The following is a 21,041-nucleotide window of genomic DNA, read 5'->3' as shown; positions in this document are numbered from 1 at the left end:
CCATTTCAAGGAGGATCACAAGGAAATGGACTGCATGTGATTTAAATATGAGTGTCTGAGCAAAGGGTCTGAATACTTATGACCAAGTGATATTTCAGTTTTTCTTTTTTAATAAATTTGCAAAAATTCTACATTTCTGGTTTTTTTTCAGTCAAGATGGGGCTAAGAGTGTACATTAATGAGAAAAAAAAAATAACTTTTTTAAATTTACCAAATGCCTGCAATGAAACAAAGAGTGAAAAATTTAAAGGGGTCTGAAAACTTTCCGTACCCACTGTAGGAGCTCCTTTAATACCCAATAATGTTATCAACAGTTGAGTGCATGTTATTAGCTCTTAATCCCATGAATCCCTTATTTCCAAAACATACGTAAACAGTGAAGTGTTAGGGTATGTGCCCACGTTCAGGTTTGCTTCAGGCTTTGGTCAGGATTTTATGCAGGTAAAATCCTGACCAAAAATGCACCTGAGGTCACTGGCAGGTCACCTGCGGTGTTCCTGCGTGTTTTGCTCATTGTAGCAACATGCTGCGTTCTGAAAAAACGCACCACATATGCGTTTTTGCGGGAATTCCGCATGCATTTTTTAATGCACAGTGGAGACGGGATTTCATTAAATCCCCTCCACTATGCTGTAGCATCTGGACGCTGCGTTTTTGATGCTGCGGCTCAACGCTGTGTCAAAAACGCAGCATTTCCTGAAGGTGGACACATACCCTTAGAAGCACAAAACAGATTCTTTACCTATGCTGATGAGTAACAATCATACATCACTGTCCCAATCGGGGGTCACAATCTACACTCGCTATTAGTATTTTTTTTTTAAATGTGTGTTGAAACCCATGCAAACACTGGGAGAACTTACAAACTTCTTGCAGATGTTGTCCTTCATGGGATTTGACTGAAACAATTAAAAAATGCTTACTTTTCTGTGTGCTAGTTCCATGATGTCTTAAAGAGATTTAACAGGTGGATATGTCTTTTTGAATCGAGTTCTTTGATGTGTAATCAGAAGTAAAGTTTGCTTAAAACACTTTCCACATAGAGTGCATGAAAATGGATTCTACCCTGTGTGAATTCTCACATGTCTAACAAAAGTGTTTTTATGAACAAAACATTTCCCACATTGTGAACAAGAAAATGGCTTCTCCCCCGTGTGAGATTTTAGATGTTCAGTAAGCTGTGATTTCCGAATAAAACATTTCTCACATTCTGAACATGAAAATGGCTTCTCCCCAGTGTGAACTTTTTGATGGTTAAGAAGATTTGATTTGTTGCTAAAGCTTTTTCCACATTCTGGACATGAAAATGGTTTTCCTGTGTGAATTCTCTGGTGTACAATCACAGCTGACTTTTGGTTAAAACACTTCCCACATACGGTACATGAAAATGGCTTCTCCCCTGTGTGAATTATTTGATGTCTAAGAAGATCTGATTTCTGGGTAAAACATTTCTCACATTCCGAACATGAAAATGGCTTCTCTCCTGTGTGAGTTCTTTGATGTTTAAAAAGATTTGATTTCTGGATAAAATGTTTTCCACATTCTGGACATGAAAACAGTTTCCTGGTGTGAGTTATCTGATGTACAGTTAGAGTTGAATTTTGTTTAAAACACTTTCCACATATGGTACAAGAAAATGGCTTCTCCTCTCTGTGAGTTCGTACATGGTTATCAAGATATGATTTCCGGGTAAAACATTTCTTACATTCTGGACATGAATATGGCTTCTCCCCTTTGTCAGCTCTTTGGTGCTGAACTCCTCTCATGTGGCTTTCATTTTGTTCAACATTCTCTGGTGAATCAGCAGTCAGGGCTTGTTTAAATGCATCAGATGACAGATCTTGGATGTAAAGGACTGAGGGTATATCGGCGACAACAGGATGGTCATCATATGTGTTCTGTATAACACCAGAATCACCTGCCAAAAGGATAAAACAAATTTTGTAAATTTTAAACCATGTAAAATTAAAACCTGTTTTTGACTGGTAAATTCGGGCCCCTGACTGCAGGATCAGTTGCACTGCCCAGATAATGATGGTCTTATTACCAAAACGACTCTTCTACAATACCAATGTGAAATCACATAAACAATTAGTTAATAATATTGATTATATCCAGAATCTCATACCCGGTACCACAAGAATAATATCCATTGTTACCTTATATAAGGTGACATTAGAGAAATAAGACCTTATGATGCCATAAAACGAGTGTTTATAGACTCTCGTATAAGGAAGAAGGAATCAGCAACAGAAATGTACAACCAAGCACCTTGTGATTAAGAAAAAATCTGTACATTTTTTCTCCTAGAAAATATTTAGAATCTAGAAATATTTTATCCTTTTTCCCATTTTTAAACTCGTATCCTGCACATTTCCCTGATGAAATTACTTTGGTGGAACAATCGTTCAAGAATTTAATGATTAAATCGTTGAGTCCCACACATCCTATCAGGACACAATGGGCTATATCTAATAGATGATACTCATCGTCCATGTAACCATGAGGTTTGTTACATTATAATGACGATCTACAGTCTCTGACTCCTCTGAGTCCCTGCTGAGCAGCGTTACTGACACTCAGAGCAGTAATCTCCCATCCTCTCCTGTTATTTGGGTAGACGATGTCTCCATGTTCTGTATTCTGCCACACACTGACATGAGATTAATAGAAGCTGATTTGTTTCTTAGTCCCTAAATTTGGCAAATACCTTCATCTCATTAGTACTGACAGCAAATAATAGGAAACAGAACTCGGCCTCGCTCACATGGGCAGACTTCATCTCGAGCTGTATTTTCATCTCCAGCTGTATTTACATCTATAATATGACTGCCCATCCTGTGTTATCACCTGCACCAGTGTCACAGATTCATTGATCTCATAGGTTTGCAAGGGAAAAATTGTGTGAAAAGAGGTGATTTTTATATACTTTCGATCACAGAACTCAGTAACAATATCGAAAAAAAATTCCATTATGTACAGTTTTTTCACAAACACTGACTCCTTAGGACCTTTCTTGTACCATACTTTGACCCCTTTGCGTGATCTTCGGTGTATGATATTGGTGTTATAAGATTGGTTAGAAATTAATGAACACTGTGCTGTGATTGGCTGCTGAGGGCAGAGATTTTCTTAGCCAGCTTTTAACCTCTTCACAACATGCTCGTACATGTACAGCGCATGTCGGGTCTCCCTCTTTAATGTGGTCTCCTGTGGGCATCACTAATCAAGCCCACCAGCACCCATCTCACATGACCGCGGGTCGCCCATGAGTTGGCATGACAACCTAGGGCCTGCAGGAGACCCCTGTTTTCATTGCTAGATTGCTATGGGCGCTGCCTTGCAGTCGGCACTCATAGCAAGTGATCATTTCTGCTACACAGAGCATGGCTGAAGGCCTATGTAAAGCACAAGTGATCGGATGATCGCAGCTTCAAGTCTCCAGTGGAGACTATTGAAGCAAGTGAAAAGTAAGTAAAAGAGAATTTAAAAAAAAAAAAATAAAAAAATATAAAAAATATATAAAAGTTTAAATCACCCCCCATTCAAAATAAAAGTTAAAAAAACATACACATATTTGGTATCATCGCGTTCAGAATCGCCATGTCTATCAAAATTAAAAAATAATAAATCAGATCGGTAAATGGCATAAAGAAAAAAAAAAGTAAAAACGCCAGAATTACGTTTTTTTGGTCGCCACAACATTGCGTTAAAATGCAATAATGGGCGATCAAAACATCGTATCCGCACCAAAATTTTATCAATAAAAACGTCAGATCGCCATGCAAAAAATAAGCCCTTACCCGACCCCAGATCCCGAAAAATGAGATGCTACTTGTCTCGGAAAATTACACAATTTTTTATTTTAACAAACTTTGAATTTTGTTTCATCACTAAAATAAAAAGGAACCTAGACATGTTATATCTACGAACTCGTAATGACTTGGAGAATCAGTGGCAGGTCAGTTTAAGCATTTAGTGAACATGTTAAACAAAAAAAAAAAACAGAATTGTGAAATTGCATTTTTTTTTTGCAATTTCACCGCAATTGGAATTTTTTTTCCCGTTTTTTCCCTCAACAGGCCAGACAAAGTATGCCTGCGCCGGAGCTGCAGCGTGAATACAAGAGGACGTCATCGTCAGAAGATGGGAGACCCCGGACCGCGACACACATCGGACCGGAACGCAGCGGGACCGCCCCTGGGTGAGTATAATCTAACCTCTTTTTCTCATCTTTCAGGATACATCGGGGGCTTATCTACAGCATTACAGAATGCATTACAGAATGCTGTAGATAAGCCCCTGATGCCGGTGGGCTTATCTTATCTTCGATTTTGGGAGTGATAGGTTCCCTTTAAGTACCCAGGTACCAGGTTTGAGGGACTGTCAATAACAAAACTGAAGGAAGGCTTTTTTGTGAGTCAGGATATTAGGAAACTCATGAAGGACGATGTGTTCAAAACCAAAATGAAAGCTGTTGAGAAAAGGGCTTGGGAATCTTTTAAAGAAGTTGTGAAGCAAATTCTATGTAACAACAAATGTTCAAAATGTAAGTCCAACGTGAAGAACATGGTGAATCGATTCAAAGCCTTGGGTTGTCTGATGAATCTGAAGTAGTCTCATTCAGAATAAATTCCTGAAACCTTGGTGGTGTTAGCGAAGAGCAAGGAGAAAGATTTTACAAGGAGATGGAGGGACGATACCAAGGTAGATGGAACGTGAACATGATGGGGGACTACTGCTGGATGCTTCACAGAGAAGATCCGCAGCCTTCTATAAGAGAAGAGGAACCAAGAGAAGCTTTGAAGAGAAAAGGAAAAGGCGCAAGTATTAATTTCCAACAAAGTTGCCAAATTAATGTTCAATATATATTTAATTATTTAAATATAATATTGTGTAAATTTTGGGCTACAATAAAGGTTTTTCTTGTTTATCTTGTTTGAACGTAATTTCACGGATGTTTTGCACAAAATCCATAAATGATGGTTGAAAATAGAAGTTTTTTTTTTATTCAGAGCTAAGACAACATAAGAATCAGTCTTTGGCTTTGAAAATATTTTCCTAACCTCAAATTTTGCATACCTGTGTATTTGTTTTTATGAAGGGTGAAGGATGAAGTGGTTATTATACTGATGAATAACTGATAGTGTAAAGAGCATAAAAAGATTGTATTCTTGACTCAAAGGAATCTGTGAATTCTCTTCTTATTCCACAGTCACTACTCACCTAGGTGGTTATCTGTAGGGGTCTCCTCTTTACACCGCTGATCGCCCCGCACAATAGGGGTCTCCTCTTTACACCACTGATCGCCCCTCACATTAGGGGTCTCCTCTTTACACCACTGATCGCCCCGCACAATAGGGGTCTCCTCTTTACACCGCTGATCGCCCCGCACAATAGGGGTCTCCTCTTTACACCACTGATCGCCCCGCACATTAGGTGTCTCCTCTTTACACCGCTGATCGCCCCTCACATTAGGGGTCTCCTCTATACACCGCTGATCGCCCCTCACATTAGGGGTCTCCTCATTACACCGCTGATAGCCCCTCACATTAGGGGTCTCCTCTATACACCGCTGATCGCCCCTCACATTAGGGGTCTCCTCTTTACACCGCTGATCGCCTCTCACATTAGGGGTCTCCTCTATACACCGCTGATCGCCCCTCACATTAGGGGTCTCCTCTTTACACCGCTGATCGCCTCTCACATTAGGGGTCTCCTCTATACACCGCTGATCGCCCCTCACATTAGGGGTCTCTTCTTTACACCGCTGATCGCCCCTCACATTAGGGGTCTTCTCTTTACACCGCTGATCGCCCCTCACATTAGGGGTCTCTTCTTTACACCGCTGATCGCCCCTCACATTAGGGGTCTTCTCTTTACACCACTGATCGCCCCTCACATTAGGGGTCTCCTCTTTACACCGCTGATCGCCCCTCACATTAGGGGTCTCCTCTTTACACCGCTGATCGCCCCGCACATTAGGGGTCTCCTCTTTACACCGCTGATCGCCTCTCACATTAGGGGTCTCCTCATTACACCGCTGATAACCCCTCACATTAGGGGTCTCCTCTATACACCGCTGATCGCCCCTCACATTAGGGGTCTCCTCTTTACACCGCTGATCACCCCTCACATTAGGGGTCTCCTCTATACACCGCTGATCGCCCCTCATATTTCTCTCTGGACCATTAATATTGTTCAGATCTTCATCCGGATCCAAAACCTGCAAAACAAATATTGAAAAGTCGCGGACGATCGGAGAAGTCCCCAGGAATAATGGTGAGAAGATCCGGACATGTGATGTCTGTGGTCAGCTGTGATCCTGCCGTCTCCACCGCTCATTACACAAGTATAAAACATATAATTCTGGAGGAGAAAACAAGACTGAACACAAGGACGTCACAGCCGTCTACACATCATAGGGAGATCTCCACCTACCTGATGGTCCTGTGGAGGAGGAGGAGCGGGACATCTCTCTGGGGTTGTCCTCTTACAGGAGAGAACTGAGGAGACACAGACAGGACTGACATCATTATTACATACAGAGTATAGGCCGTGTGTATTTAGTCCTGTCTATTACCTGGTGATGTGCGGGGCCGGTGCTCCTCCATCATCACCTCCTGGTACCGATCCTTGTGTCCTTCTAGATACTCCCACTCCTCCATGGAGAAATAGACGGTGACGTCCTGACACCTTATAGGAACCTGACACACACAATGATACCGTCATCACCTAGAATCCTCCAGTGCTGTTCTGTGTAATGGCCCAGCATTCCCAGCAGCGTCACCTCTCCAGTCAGCAGCTCCATCATCTTGTTGGTCAGTTCTAGGATCTTCTGGTCATTGATGTCCTCATGTATCCGGGGGTGAGGTGGAGGCTCCGGGATTGGGCTCAGGGTTCCTCCCCGTCCTTCAGACACAAAGGTCTGACAGCGATCACTAGATGTCTTCACTACTGTGTAATCCTGAGTGTGGAGACATTAATAATATCACTACCGACATCTCCAGAGTCCATCACCTCTCCGGTCATATCCCCTGTTATTCCCATAGATAATGAGGTCATGTGATGACATCAGAGCCTCTCACCTCTCCGGTCATATCCTCTGTTATTCCCATAGATAATGAGGTCATGTGATGACATCAGAACCTCTCACCTCTCCGATCATATCCTGTTATTCCCATAGATAATGAGGTCATGTGATGACATCAGAGCCTCTCACCTCTCCGGTCATATCTCGTTATTCCCATAGATAATGAGGTCATGTGATGACATCAGAACCTCTCACCTCTCCGGTCATATCCCCTGTTATTCCAATACATAATGAGGTCATGTGATGACATCAGAGCCTCTCACCTCTCCGGTAAGATGGAAGATTATCTTTAGGGTGAGGTTTAATATCTTTTCCACAATCTTATCTTTGTCCTTATTCATTTCTCATAGGTCAATAAGGGAAAATCTATAAAAAAAAAACAACAAAAGATCCTTTATTGTAAAGAGGATGAGATGTTGTTAAAAAAAATCAACAAAAGAGAAAAAGACAAAAATTAACTGAGGTTGAAAAGGATCGCAAGAACATCAGAGTTGGAGTGCTGAGGATTTACCAAGTAATTTTTGTTGGCAGTGGATTGTACATTACAGGCGTTCAACAGTGAATATATATTTATTCAGGAACAAAGATAACAGCTTACAACTGGTATGTCTTATAGCTTAGGGTACTGTCACACTCTGCAACTTTCCAACAATCACGACCTGCGATACGACCTGGCCGTGATCATTGGTAAGTCGTTGTGTGGTCGCTGGGGAGCTGTCACACAGACCGCTCTCCAGCGACCAACGATGCCGAAGGACCCGGGTAACCAGGGTAAACATCGGGTTACTAAGCGCAGGGCCGCGCTTAGTAACCCGATGTTTACCCTGGTTACCATCGTAAAAGTAAAAAAAAGCAAACCGTACATACTCACATTCCGGTGTCCGTCAGGTTCCTAGCCGTCTGCTTCCTGCTCTGACTGAGTGCCGCCGTAAAGTGAAAGCAGATCACAGCGGTGACGTCACCGCTGTGCTCTGCTCTTACATTCTGGCCGGCAGTCAGTCAGTGCGGGAAGCAGACTGCGAGGGACGTGACACCGGAATGTGAGTATGTATGGTTTGTTTTTTTTACTTTTACGATGGTAACCAGGGTAAACATCGGGTTACTAAGCGCGGCCCTGCGCTTAGTAACCCGATGTTTACCCTGGTTACAAGCGAACGCATCGTTGGATCGGTGTCACACACAACGATCCAACGATGACAGCGGGAGATCCAGCGACGAAAGAAAGTTCCAAACGATCTGCTACGACGTACGATTCACAGCGGGGTCCCTGATCGCAGTAGCGTGTCAGACACAGCGATATCGTATGGATATCGCTGGAACGTCACGGATCGTACCGTCGTAGCGACAAAAGTGCCACTGTGAGACAGTACCCTTAGGATCTTAGCATCTTGTCTGTCAGCTTGCAAAGTGAAAGTAAAACTGTGCTCCGGCTACACACACAGTGAGTGAGCAGGAATTTGCTGTTTTAATTTAACAGAGCTTTACTGGCAATATATAACATTACTGCTGGGGACAGAAACACATCACTATTATACAGCAGTAAATCCCAAAATGTAAAATAAAAACATTTGTCTTATGTATTTTCATTTAATTTTATTAACAAAGAGAAAGATGCATGGAAGAGAGAAACAGGAAAACTGTGATGAGTTTTGTTCCGGTTATTATATTATCTGCTAATCTGTAATGTGTGATAAAATATGTCGAGTGTAGAAGACGAGTTCACCATTTTCCTATAGCCCTGTCTATTGCAGGGTCTGTCACTCTCTCTCCCCCATGTGTAATGCAGGGTCTGTCACTCTCTCTCCCCCATGTGTAGTGCAGGGTCTGTCACTCTCTCTCCCCCATGTGTAGTGCGGGGTCTGTCACTCTCTCTCCCCCATGTGTAGTGCAGGGTCTGTCACTCTCTCTCCCCCATGTGTAGGGCAGGGTCTGTCACTCTCTCCCCTATGTGTAGTGCGGGGTCTGTCACTCTCTCTCCCATGTGTAGTGCAGGGTCTGTCACTCTCTCTCCTCCATGTGTAGTGCAGGGTCTGTCACTCTCTCCTCCATGTGTAGTGCAGGGTCTGTCACTCTCTCCTCCATGTGTAGTGCAGGGTCTGTCACTCTCTCCTCCATGTGTAGTGCAGGGTCTGTCACTCTCTCCTCCATGTGTAGTGCGGGGTCTGTCACTCTCTCTCCCACATGTGTAGTGCGGGGTCTGTCACTCTCTCTCCCCCATGTGTAGTGCGGGGTCTGTCACTCTCTCTCCCCCATGTGTAGTGCAGGGTCTGTCACTCTCTCTCCCCCATGTGTAGTGCAGGGTCTGTCACTCTCTCCCCTATGTGTAGTGCGGGGTCTGTCACTCTCTCTCCTCCATGTGTAGTGCGGGGTCTGTCACTCTCTCTCCTCCATGTGTAGTGCAGGGTCTGTCGCTCTCTCTCCTCCATGTGTAGTGCGGGGTCTGTCGCTCTCTCTCCTCCATGTGTAGTGCAGGGTCTGTCGCTCTCTCTCCTCCATGTGTAGTGCGGGGTCTGTCACTCTCTCTCCCCCATGTGTAGTGCGGGGTCTGTCACTCTCTCTCCCCCATGTGTAGTGCAGGGTCTGTCACTCTCTCCCCCATGTGTAGTGCGGGGTCTGTCACTCTCTCTCCTCCATGTGTACTGCAGGGTCTGTCACTCTCTCTCCCCCATGTGTAGTGCAGGGTCTGTCACTCTCTCTCCTCCATGTGAAGTGCAGGGTCTGTCACTCTCTCCTCCATGTGTAGTGCGGGGTCTGTCACTCTCTCCTCCATGTGTAGTGCAGGGTCTGTCACTCTCTCCTCCATGTGTAGTGCGGGGTCTGTCACTCTCTCTCCTCCATGTGTAGTGCGGGGTCTGTCACTCTCTCCTCCATGTGTAGTGCGGGGTCTGTCACTCACTCTCCTCCATGTGTAGTGCGGGGTCTGTCACTCTCTCTCCTCCATGTGAAGTGCAGGGTCTGTCACTCTCTCTCCTCCATGTGTAGTGCGGGGTCTGTCACTCTCTCTCCTCCATGTGTAGTGCAGGGTCTGTCACTCTCTCCTCCATGTGTAGTGCGGGGTCTGTCACTCTCTCCTCCATGTGTAGTGCAGGGTCTGTCACTCTCTCCTCCATGTGTAGTGCAGGGTCTGTCCCTCTCTCTCCTCCATGTGTAGTGCGGGGTCTGTCACTCTCTCTCCTCCATGTGTAGTGCAGGGTCTGTCACTCTCTCCCCCATGTGTAGTGCAGGGTCTGTCACTCTCTCTCCTTCATGTGTAGTGCGGGGTCTGTCACTCTCTCTCCCCCATGTGTAGTGCAGGGTCTGTCACTCTCTCTCCCCCATGTGTAGTGCGGGGTCTGTCACTCTCTCTCCTCCATGTGTAGTGCGGGGTCTGTCACTCTCCTCCTCCATGTGTAGTGCAGGGTCTGTCACTCTCTCTCCTCCATGTGTAGTGCAGGGTCTGTCACTCTCTCCTCTATGTGTAGTGCAGGGTCTGTCACTCTCTCCTCTATGTGTAGTGCAGGGTCTGTCACTCTCTCTCCTCCATGTGTAGTGCAGGGTCTGTCACTCTCTCCTCCATGTGTAGTGCGGGGTCTGTCACTCTCCCTCCTCCATGTGTAGTGCAGGGTCTGTCACTCTCTCCTCTATGTGTAGTGCAGGGTCTGTCACTCTCTCTCCTCCATGTGTAGTGCAGGGTCTGTCACTCTCTCCCCCATGTGTAGTGCAGGGTCTGTCACTCTCTCTCCCCCATGTGTAGTGCGGGGTCTGTCACTCTCTCTCCCCCATGTGTAGTGCAGGGTCTGTCACTCTCTCTCCCCCATGTGTAGGGCAGGGTCTGTCACTCTCTCCCCTATGTGTAGTGCGGGGTCTGTCACTCTCTCTCCCATGTGTAGTGCAGGGTCTGTCACTCTCTCTCCTCCATGTGTAGTGCAGGGTCTGTCACTCTCTCCTCCATGTGTAGTGCAGGGTCTGTCACTCTCTCCTCCATGTGTAGTGCAGGGTCTGTCACTCTCTCCTCCATGTGTAGTGCAGGGTCTGTCACTCTCTCCTCCATGTGTAGTGCGAGGTCTGTCACTCTCTCTCCCCCATGTGTAGTGCAGGGTCTGTCCCTCTCTCTCCCACATGTGTAGTGCGGGGTCTGTCACTCTCTCTCCCCCATGTGTAGTGCGGGGTCTGTCACTCTCTCTCCCCCATGTGTAGTGCAGGGTCTGTCACTCTCTCTCCCCCATGTGTAGTGCAGGGTCTGTCACTCTCTCTCCTCCATGTGTAGTGCAGGGTCTGTCACTCTCTCCCCTATGTGTAGTGCGGGGTCTGTCACTCTCTCTCCTCCATGTGTAGTGCGGGGTCTGTCACTCTCTCTCCTCCATGTGTAGTGCAGGGTCTGTCGCTCTCTCTCCTCCATGTGTAGTGCGGGGTCTGTCACTCTCTCTCCCCCATGTGTAGTGCGGGGTCTGTCACTCTCTCTCCCCCATGTGTAGTGCAGGGTCTGTCACTCTCTCCCCTATGTGTAGTGCGGGGTCTGTCACTCTCTCTCCTCCATGTGTAGTGCGGGGTCTGTCACTCTCTCTCCTCCATGTGTAGTGCAGGGTCTGTCCCTCTCTCTCCCACATGTGTAGTGCGGGGTCTGTCACTCTCTCTCCCCCATGTGTAGTGCGGGGTCTGTCACTCTCTCTCCCCCATGTGTAGTGCAGGGTCTGTCACTCTCTCTCCCCCATGTATAGTGCAGGGTCTGTCACTCTCTCTCCTCCATGTGTAGTGCGAGGTCTGTCACTCTCTCTCCCCCATGTGTAGTGCAGGGTCTGTCCCTCTCTCTCCCACATGTGTAGTGCGGGGTCTGTCACTCTCTCTCCCCCATGTGTAGTGCGGGGTCTGTCACTCTCTCTCCCCCATGTGTAGTGCAGGGTCTGTCACTCTCTCTCCCCCATGTGTAGTGCAGGGTCTGTCACTCTCTCTCCTCCATGTGTAGTGCAGGGTCTGTCACTCTCTCCCCTATGTGTAGTGCGGGGTCTGTCACTCTCTCTCCTCCATGTGTAGTGCGGGGTCTGTCACTCTCTCTCCTCCATGTGTAGTGCAGGGTCTGTCGCTCTCTCTCCTCCATGTGTAGTGCGGGGTCTGTCGCTCTCTCTCCCCCATGTGTAGTGCGGGGTCTGTCACTCTCTCTCCCCCATGTGTAGTGCAGGGTCTGTCACTCTCTCCCCCATGTGTAGTGCGGGGTCTGTCACTCTCTCTCCTCCATGTGTAGTGCAGGGTCTGTCACTCTCTCTCCTCCATGTGTAGTGCGGGGTCTGTCACTCTCTCTCCCCCATGTGTAGTGCAGGGTCTGTCACTCTCTCTCCTCCATGTGAAGTGCAGGGTCTGTCACTCTCTCCTCCATGTGTAGTGCGGGGTCTGTCACTCTCTCCTCCATGTGTAGTGCAGGGTCTGTCACTCTCTCCTCCATGTGTAGTGCGGGGTCTGTCACTCTCTCTCCTCCATGTGTAGTGCGGGGTCTGTCACTCTCTCCTCCATGTGTAGTGCGGGGTCTGTCACTCACTCTCCTCCATGTGTAGTGCGGGGTCTGTCACTCTCTCTCCCCCATGTGTAGTGCAGGGTCTGTCCCTCTCTCTCCTCCATGTGTAGTGCGGGGTCTGTCACTCTCTCTCCTCCATGTGTAGTGCAGGGTCTGTCACTCTCTCCCCCATGTGTAGTGCAGGGTCTGTCACTCTCTCTCCTTCATGTGTAGTGCGGGGTCTGTCACTCTCTCTCCCCCATGTGTAGTGCAGGGTCTGTCACTCTCTCTCCCCCATGTGTAGTGCGGGGTCTGTCACTCTCCTCCTCCATGTGTAGTGCGGGGTCTGTCACTCTCCTCCTCCATGTGTAGTGCGGGGTCTGTCACTCTCTCCTCCATGTGTAGTGCAGGGTCTGTCACTCTCTCTCCCCCATGTGTAGTGCAGGGTCTGTCACTCTCTCTCCCCCATGTGTAGTGCGGGGTCTGTCACTCTCCTCCTCCATGTGTAGTGCAGGGTCTGTCACTCTCTCCTCTATGTGTAGTGCAGGGTCTGTCACTCTCTCCTCTATGTGTAGTGCAGGGTCTGTCACTCTCTCTCCTCCATGTGTAGTGCAGGGTCTGTCACTCTCTCCTCCATGTGTAGTGCGGGGTCTGTCACTCTCCCTCCTCCATGTGTAGTGCAGGGTCTGTCACTCTCTCCTCTATGTGTAGTGCAGGGTCTGTCACTCTCTCTCCTCCATGTGTAGTGCAGGGTCTGTCACTCTCTCCCCCATGTGTAGTGCAGGGTCTGTCACTCTCTCTCCTCCATGTGTAGTGCAGGGTCTGTCACTCTCTCTCCTCCATGTGTAGTGCAGGGTCTGTCACTCCCTCCTCTATGTGTAGTGCGGGGTCTGTCACTCTCTCTCCTCCATGTGTAGTGCAGGGTCTGTCACTCTCTCCCCCATGTGTAGTGCGGGGTCTGTCACTCTCTCTCCCCCATGTGTAGTGCAGGGTCTGTCACTCTCTCCTCCATGTGTAGTGCGGGGTCTGTCACTCTCTCCCCCATGTGTAGTGCGGGGTCTGTCACTCTCTCTCCCCCATGTGTAGTGCGGGGTCTGTCACTCTCTCCCCCATGTGTAGTGCGGGGTCTGTCACTCTCTCTCCCCCATGTGTAGTGCGGGGTCTGTCACTCTCTCCCCCATGTGTAGTGCAGGGTCTGTCACTCTCTCCCCCATGTGTAGTGCAAGGTCTGTCACTCTCTCTCCTCCATGTGTAGTGCAGGGTCTGTCACTCTCCTCCATGTGTAGTGCGGGGTCTGTCACTCTCATTCCCCCATGTGTAGTGCGGGGTCTGTCACTCTCTCTCCCCCATGTGTTGTGCAGGGTCTGTCACTCTCTCCCCCATGTGTAGTGCAGGGTCTGTCACTCTCATTCCCCCATGTGTAGTGCGGGGTCTGTCACTCTCCCCCATGTGTAGTGCAGGGTCTGTCACACTCTCCTCCATGTGTAGTGCGGGGTCTGTCACTCTCTCTCTCATGTGTAGTGCGGGGTCTGTCACTCTCTCTCCTCCATGTGTAGTGCAGGGTCTGTCACTCTCTCCTCCATGTGTAGTGCAGGGTCTGTCACTCTCTCTCTCATGTGTAGTGCGGGGTCTGTCACTCTCTCTCCTCCATGTGTAGTGCGGGGTCTGTCACTCTCTCTCCTCCATGTGTAGTGCGGGGTCTGTCACTCTCTCTCTCATGTGTAGTGCAGGGTCTGTCACTCTCTCTCCTCCATGTGTAGTGCGGGGTCTGTCACTCTCTCCTCCATGTGTAGTGCAGGGTCTGTCACTCTCTCTCCTCCATGTGTAGTGCGGGGTCTGTCACTCTCTCTCCCCCATGTGTAGTGCAGGGTCTGTCACTCTCTCTCCCATGTGTAGTGCAGGGTCTGTCACTCTCTCTTCTCCCATGTGTAGTGCAGGGTCTGTCACTCTCTCTCCTCCATGTGTAGTGCGGGGTCTGTCACTCTCTCTCCCCCATGTGTAGTGCAGGGTCTGTCACTCTCTCTCCCCCATGTGTAGTGCAGGGTCTGTCACTCTCTCTCCCCCATGTGTAGTGCAGGGTCTGTCACTCTCTCTCCTCCATGTGTAGTGCAGGGTCTGTCACTCTCTCCTCCATGTGTAGTGCAGGGTCTGTCACTCTCTCTCCCCCATGTGTAGTGCAGGGTCTGTCACTCTCTCTTCTCCATGTGTAGTGCAGGGTCTGTCACTCTCTCCTCCATGTGTAGTGCAGGGTCTGTCACTCTCTCTCCCCCATGTGTAGTGCAGGGTCTGTCACTCTCTCTCCTCCATGTGTAGTGAAGGGTCTGTCACTCTCTCCCCCATGTGTAATGCAGGGTCTGTCACTTTCTCCCCCATGTGTAGTGCAGGGTCTGTCACTTTCTCCCCCATGTGTAGTGCAGGGTCTGTCACTCTCTCCTCCATGTGTAGTGCAGGGTCTGTCCCTCTCTCCCCCATGTGTAGTGCAGGGTCTGTCACTCTCTCTCCTCCATGTGTAGTGCAGGGTCTGTCACTCTCTCTCCTCCATGTGTAGTGCAGGGTCTGTCACTCTCTCCCCCATGTGTAATGCAGGGTCTGTCACTTTCTCCCCCATGTGTAGTGCAGGGTCTGTCACTTTCTCCCCCATGTGTAGTGCAGGGTCTGTCACTCTCTCCTCCATGTGTAGTGCAGGGTCTGTCCCTCTCTCCCCCATGTGTAGTGCAGGGTCTGTCACTCTCTCTCCTCCATGTGTAGTGCGGGGTCTGTCACTCTCTCTCCTCCATGTGTAGTGCAGGGTCTGTCACTCTCTCTCCTCCATGTGTAGTGCAGGGTCTGTCACTCTCTCCCCCATGTGTAGTGCAGGGTCTGTCACTCTCTCTCCTCCATGTGTAGTGTGGGGTCTGTCACTCTCTCTCCCCCATGTGTAGTGCAGGGTCTGTCACTCTCTCCCCCATGTGTAGTGCAGGGTCTGTCACTCTCTCCCCCATGTGTAGTGCAGGGTCTGTCACTCTCTCTCCTCCATGTGTAGTGTGGGGTCTGTCACTCTCTCTCCCCCATGTGTAGTGCAGGGTCTGTCACTCTCTCCTCCATGTGTAGTGCGGGGTCTGTTACTCTCTCTCCTCCATGTGTAGTGCGGGGTCTGTCACTCTCTCTCCTCCATGTGTAGTGCGGGGTCTGTCACTCTCTCTCCTCCATGTGTAGTGCAGGGTCTGTCACTCTCTCCTCCATGTGTAGTGCAGGGTCTGTCACTCTCTCCTCCATGTGTAGTGCAGGGTCTGTCACTCTCCTCCATGTGTAGTGCAGGGTCTGTCACTCTCTCTCCTCCATGTGTAGTGCAGGGTCTGTCACTCTCTCCTCCATGTGTAGTGCAGGGTCTGTCACTCTCTCCTCCATGTGTAGTGCAGGGTCTGTCACTCTCTCTCCCCCATGTGTAGTGCGGGGTCTGTCACTCTCTCTCCCCCATGTGTAGTGCGGGGTCTGTCACTCTCTCTCCCCCATGTGTAGTGCAGGGTCTGTCACTCTCTCCCCCATGTCTAGTGCAGGGTCTGTCACTCTCTCTCCTCCATGTGTAGTGCGGGGTCTGTCACTCTCTCTCCCCCATGTGTAGTGCGGGGTCTGTCACTCTCTCTCCCCCATGTGTAGTGCGGGGTCTGTCACTCTCTCCTCCATGTGTAGTGCGGGGTCTGTCACTCTCTCTCCCCCATGTGTAGTGCAGGGTCTGTCACTCTCTCCCCCATGTGTAGTGCAGGGTCTGTCACTCTCTCCTCCATGTGTAGTGCAGGGTCTGTCACTCTCTCCTCCATGTGTAGTGCAGGGTCTGTCGCTCTCTCTCCTCCATGTGTAGTGCGGGGTCTGTCACTCTCTCTCCCCTATATACAGTGCGGAGTCAGGTAGCTATAAATAGGGCGACTCCCTGTAGATCAGGGTGAGGACACACAACACACACCTACCTCCACCTGCAGAGCGGCCCCGCCGTGTGGAGACTCCAGACAGGACCTGTGTGACATCATAGTCATGTGATCAGTCACATGGGACAGGAGTCACATGATCAGGGGCGGAGCTCCAGGTTTCTCCGTGTCTACAGGACTCTGCTGTGTTGAATGATGTCTGGCAGGGTCGGACTGGGGTGTCTGGGGCCCACTAGGGGAATGGACTCTTGGGGCCCACCCTACAGCTATATGCAAATATCTGTCAGTCGTTATCCCCATTATAGTGGAGCATTGGCTGTAAAACAGCGGCGGCTGCTGCACATCTACTGTGCGCCCCCATAACTGGGATGTATAATTACGGTAGTTTACATTAATGGGCTTCTTTGGTTAAAACAAGTAATCACCCATCCATGGGCTCCACAGGATAGGTGATTGCTTAGGTCCGACCATTAGGAACTACACCGATCGGAAGAATGAGGAAGTTTTATCGTAGATAGGACACTTATCCCATTGCAGTTGGAATATCTGACCGCAACTCCATTCATCCTCTTTGGGGCTTCCAGAAAAAAACAAGTGCAGCCGCTGAGGGAATGAATGGATCAGCGATTGAGTTGTACATGCCGCTCCATACTAATGGGGAAAAAGTTCCACATTCTGCGGATTGGGTCCAAGTAGTCAGACCCCCACCAATCAATACGTTATCGCTTATCCTGTGTGTACTAAGTATTTAATCTCTAATGGAAATAAAGAATCTTCTCCTAATTAATATCAGAGAGAACAAATGACCGCCATGCACAACACAATCCACTATACCAAGACCAATACTACCACATACAGGGAAGAAATACCACCACACCATGACCAGACCACATAGAGACCAAATAATAACACATACAAGGGACAAATACAGCCACACCATGACCGGACCACATAGTCACTGAATAATACCACATACAAGGAACAAATACAGCCACACCATGACCAGATCACTCATTAGCACCACATACAGTAGTGACCGAATAATACCACATACAAGGAACAAATACACCACCCCATGACCAGACCACATATTACCACCACACAGTGACCAAATTATACCACATACAAGGGACAAATACAGCCACACCATGACTGGACCACATAGTCACCGAATAATACCACATATAAGGAACAAATACCACCACACCATGACTGTTATGGACCTGGTGGTTAGGAGCACCCGGAATGACCTGATAAGTAAACTAGAAATCGGAACAAGCTCTGGGAAAGTGGGAACTCTGCTGACCGCAAACACTACTCCTATCACACACACTAGAAATAGCCGTGGAGCGTACCTAACTCTCCCTAGACGCCTCTTCACAGCCTAAGAGCTAACTACCCCTAAAGATAGAAATAGAAGCCTAACCTTGCCTCAGAGAAATTCCCCAAAGGTAAAGGCAGCCCCCCACATATATTGACTGTGAGTTAAGAGGAAAGTCACAAACACAGGAATGAAACAGGTTTCAGCAAAGGAGGCCAGACTTCACTAATTTAGTCAGAGGATAGAAAAGGGAACTATGCGGTCAGCACAAAAGACTACAAAAAACCACGCAGAGTAAGCAAAAAGACTCCCCACACCGACTCACGGTGTGGAGGTGCCACTCTGCACCCCAGAGCTTCCAGCTAGCAAGGGAATATCATGATAGCAAGCTGGACTAGAAATAGCAGTACTAAGAAATATATTCAGGAAGCAGTAACAAAAAAAGAGCTAGCAAAGACTTAGCTTCTGCTGGAGTAGACAGGTCCTCAGAGAAGTCCAAGAGAGATTTGAACCAATACTGAACCATTGACAGCTGGCATGAAGTAACGATCTGAGTGGAGTTAAATAGGGAAGCCAGCATAGCAATAAACGAGAGCAGCTGACAAAGCCAACCTCAGTGACCAGCAGTTCCGCTCAAAGCCACCAGAGGGAGTCCAAGAGCAGAACTAACCAAAGTACCATTCACGACCACAGGAGGGAGTCCGAGAACGGAATTCACAACAGTACCCCCCCCTTGAGGAGGGGTCACCGAACCCTCACCAGGGCCCCCAGGCCGATCAGGACGAGCCAAATGAAAGGCACGAACTAAATCGGCAGCGTGGACATCGGAGGCAACAACCCAGGAATTATCCTCCTGACCATAGCCTTTCCACTTAACCAGGTACTGAAGCTTCCGTCTCGAAATACGAGAATCCAAAATTTTTTCCACCACATACTCCAACTCCCCCTCAACCAACACCGGGGCAGGAGGATCAACGGAGGGAACCATAGGCGCCACGTATCTCCGCAACAATGACCTATGGAACACATTATGGATGGCAAAAGAAGCTGGAAGGACCAAACGAAATGACACAGGGTTGAGAATTTCAGAAATCTTATAAGGACCAATGAAACGAGGCTTAAACTTAGGAGAAGAAACCTTCATAGGAACGTAACGAGAAGACAACCAAACCAAATCCCCAACACGAAGTCGGGGACCAACACAACGACGGCGGTTAGCGAAACGTTGAGCCTTCTCCTGGGACAACGTCAGATTGTCCACTACGTGAGTCCAAATTTGCTGCAACCTGTCCACCACAGAATCCACACCAGGACAGTCAGAAGGCTCAACCTGCCCCGAAGAAAAACGAGGATGAAAACCAGAATTGCAAAAAAAAGGCGAAACCAAAGTAGCCGAACTAGGCCGATTATTAAGGGCGAACTCAGCCAATGGCAAGAAGGTCACCCAATCATCCTGATCAGCAGAAACAAAGCATCTCAGATAGGTTTCCAAAGTCTGGTTGGTTCGTTCGGCTTGGCCATTTGTTTGAGGATGGAAAGCCGAAGAAAATGACAAATCAATGCCCATCTTAGCACAAAAGGACCGCCAAAACCTAGAGACAAACTGGGAACCTCTGTCCGACACAATGTTCTCCGGAATGCCATGCAAACGAACCACATGTTGAAAAAATAATGGAACCAAATCAGAGGAGGAAGGTAATTTAGGCAAGGGTACCAAATGGACCATCTTAGAAAAGCGATCACAAACCACCCAGATGACAGACATCCTCTGAGAGACAGGAAGATCTGAAATAAAATCCATGGAAACATGCGTCCAAGGCCTTTTCGGGACTGGCAAGGGCAAAAGCAACCCACTGGCACGAGAACAGCAGGGCTTAGCCCGAGCACAAGTCCCACAGGACTGCACAAAAGAACGCACATCCCGAGACAAGGAAGGCCACCAAAAGGACCTAGCCACCAAATCTCTGGTCCCAAAAATCCCAGGATGACCAGCCAACACTGAGCAATGAACCTCAGAAATAACTCTGCTAGTCCATCTATCAGGGACAAATAGTTTCTCCGCTGGACAACGGTCAGGTCTATCAGCCTGAAACTCCTGCAGCACCCGCCGCAAATCAGGGGAGATGGCAGACAGAATTACCCCCTCTTTGAGAATACCAGCCGGCTCAGGGACTCCCGGAGAATCAGGCACAAAACTCCTAGAAAGGGCATCCGCCTTCACATTCTTAGAACCTGGAAGGTATGAGACCACAAAATCGAAACGGGAGAAAAACAGCGACCATCGAGCCTGTCTAGGATTCAACCGCTTGGCAGACTCGAGATAAGTCCGATTTTTGTGATCCGTCAAGACCACCACGCGGTGCTTGGCACCCTCAAGCCAATGTCGCCACTCCTCGAATGCCCACTTCATAGCTAGCAGCTCCCGATTGCCAACATCATAATTACGCTCAGCAGGCGAAAACTTTCTAGAAAAGAAAGCACATGGCTTCATCACAGAGCCATCAGAACTTCTTTGAGACAAAACAGCCCCTGCTCCAACCTCAGAAGCATCAACCTCGACCTGAATAGGGAGCGAAACATCTGGCTGACGCAACACAGGGGCCGAAGAAAAACGACGTTTCAGCTCCTGAAAAGTCTCAATGGTCGCAGAGTACCAATTCACCACATCAGCACCTTTCTTTGTCAAATCAGTCAAAGGTTTAACCACACTAGAAAAATTATCGATGAAGCGACGGTAAAAATTAGCAAAGCCCAGGAATTTCTGGAGGCTCTTCACAGATGTAGGTTGAGTCCAATCATAAATGGCCTGAACTTTAACAGGGTCCATCTCGATAGTAGAAGGGGAAAAAATGAAGCCCAAAAAGGAAACCTTCTGAACTCCGAAGAGACATTTAGACCCCTTCACAAACAAGGAATTAGCACGAAGGACCTGGAATACCATTCTGACCTGTTTCACATGAGACTCCCAATCATCCGAAAAGACCAAAATATCATCCAAATATACAATCATGAATCTATCCAGATACTTTCGGAAGATGTCATGCATAAAGGACTGAAACACAGATGGAGCATTTGAAAGCCCGAATGGCATTACCAGGTACTCAAAATGGCCCTCGGGCGTATTAAATGCTGTTTTCCATTCATCGCCCTGTTTAATACGCACAAGGTTATACGCCCCTCGAAGATCTATCTTGGTGAACCAACTAGCCCCCTTAATCCGAGCAAACAAATCAGACAGCAGAGGCAAAGGTGTTATGATCC

General features: G+C 48.4%; 1 protein-coding gene across 1 annotated transcript in view; it reads right to left on the bottom strand.

Moving 5' to 3' along the window:
- LOC143803153 (uncharacterized) overlaps positions 1 to 16,609 on the bottom strand; it is a 50,850-nt gene extending 34,241 nt beyond the window's left edge. Inside the window, 7 exon segments of the mRNA XM_077281384.1 lie at positions 989 to 1,918; positions 5,227 to 6,226; positions 6,442 to 6,506; positions 6,584 to 6,707; positions 6,791 to 6,967; positions 7,357 to 7,459; positions 16,502 to 16,609. Coding sequence (XP_077137499.1) covers positions 989 to 1,918; positions 5,227 to 6,226; positions 6,442 to 6,506; positions 6,584 to 6,707; positions 6,791 to 6,967; positions 7,357 to 7,434 — 2,374 coding nt within the window. The 5' untranslated portion in view covers positions 7,435 to 7,459; positions 16,502 to 16,609.
- Positions 16,610 to 21,041: the final 4,432 nt, after the last annotated feature.

This window comes from Ranitomeya variabilis, chromosome 1 (assembly GCF_051348905.1).
Source record: "Ranitomeya variabilis isolate aRanVar5 chromosome 1, aRanVar5.hap1, whole genome shotgun sequence".
Classification (NCBI taxonomy): Eukaryota; Metazoa; Chordata; class Amphibia; order Anura; family Dendrobatidae; genus Ranitomeya; species Ranitomeya variabilis.
The sequence above is the reverse complement of the archived record's forward strand: the minus strand, read 5'-3'. Positions and strand labels throughout refer to the sequence as shown.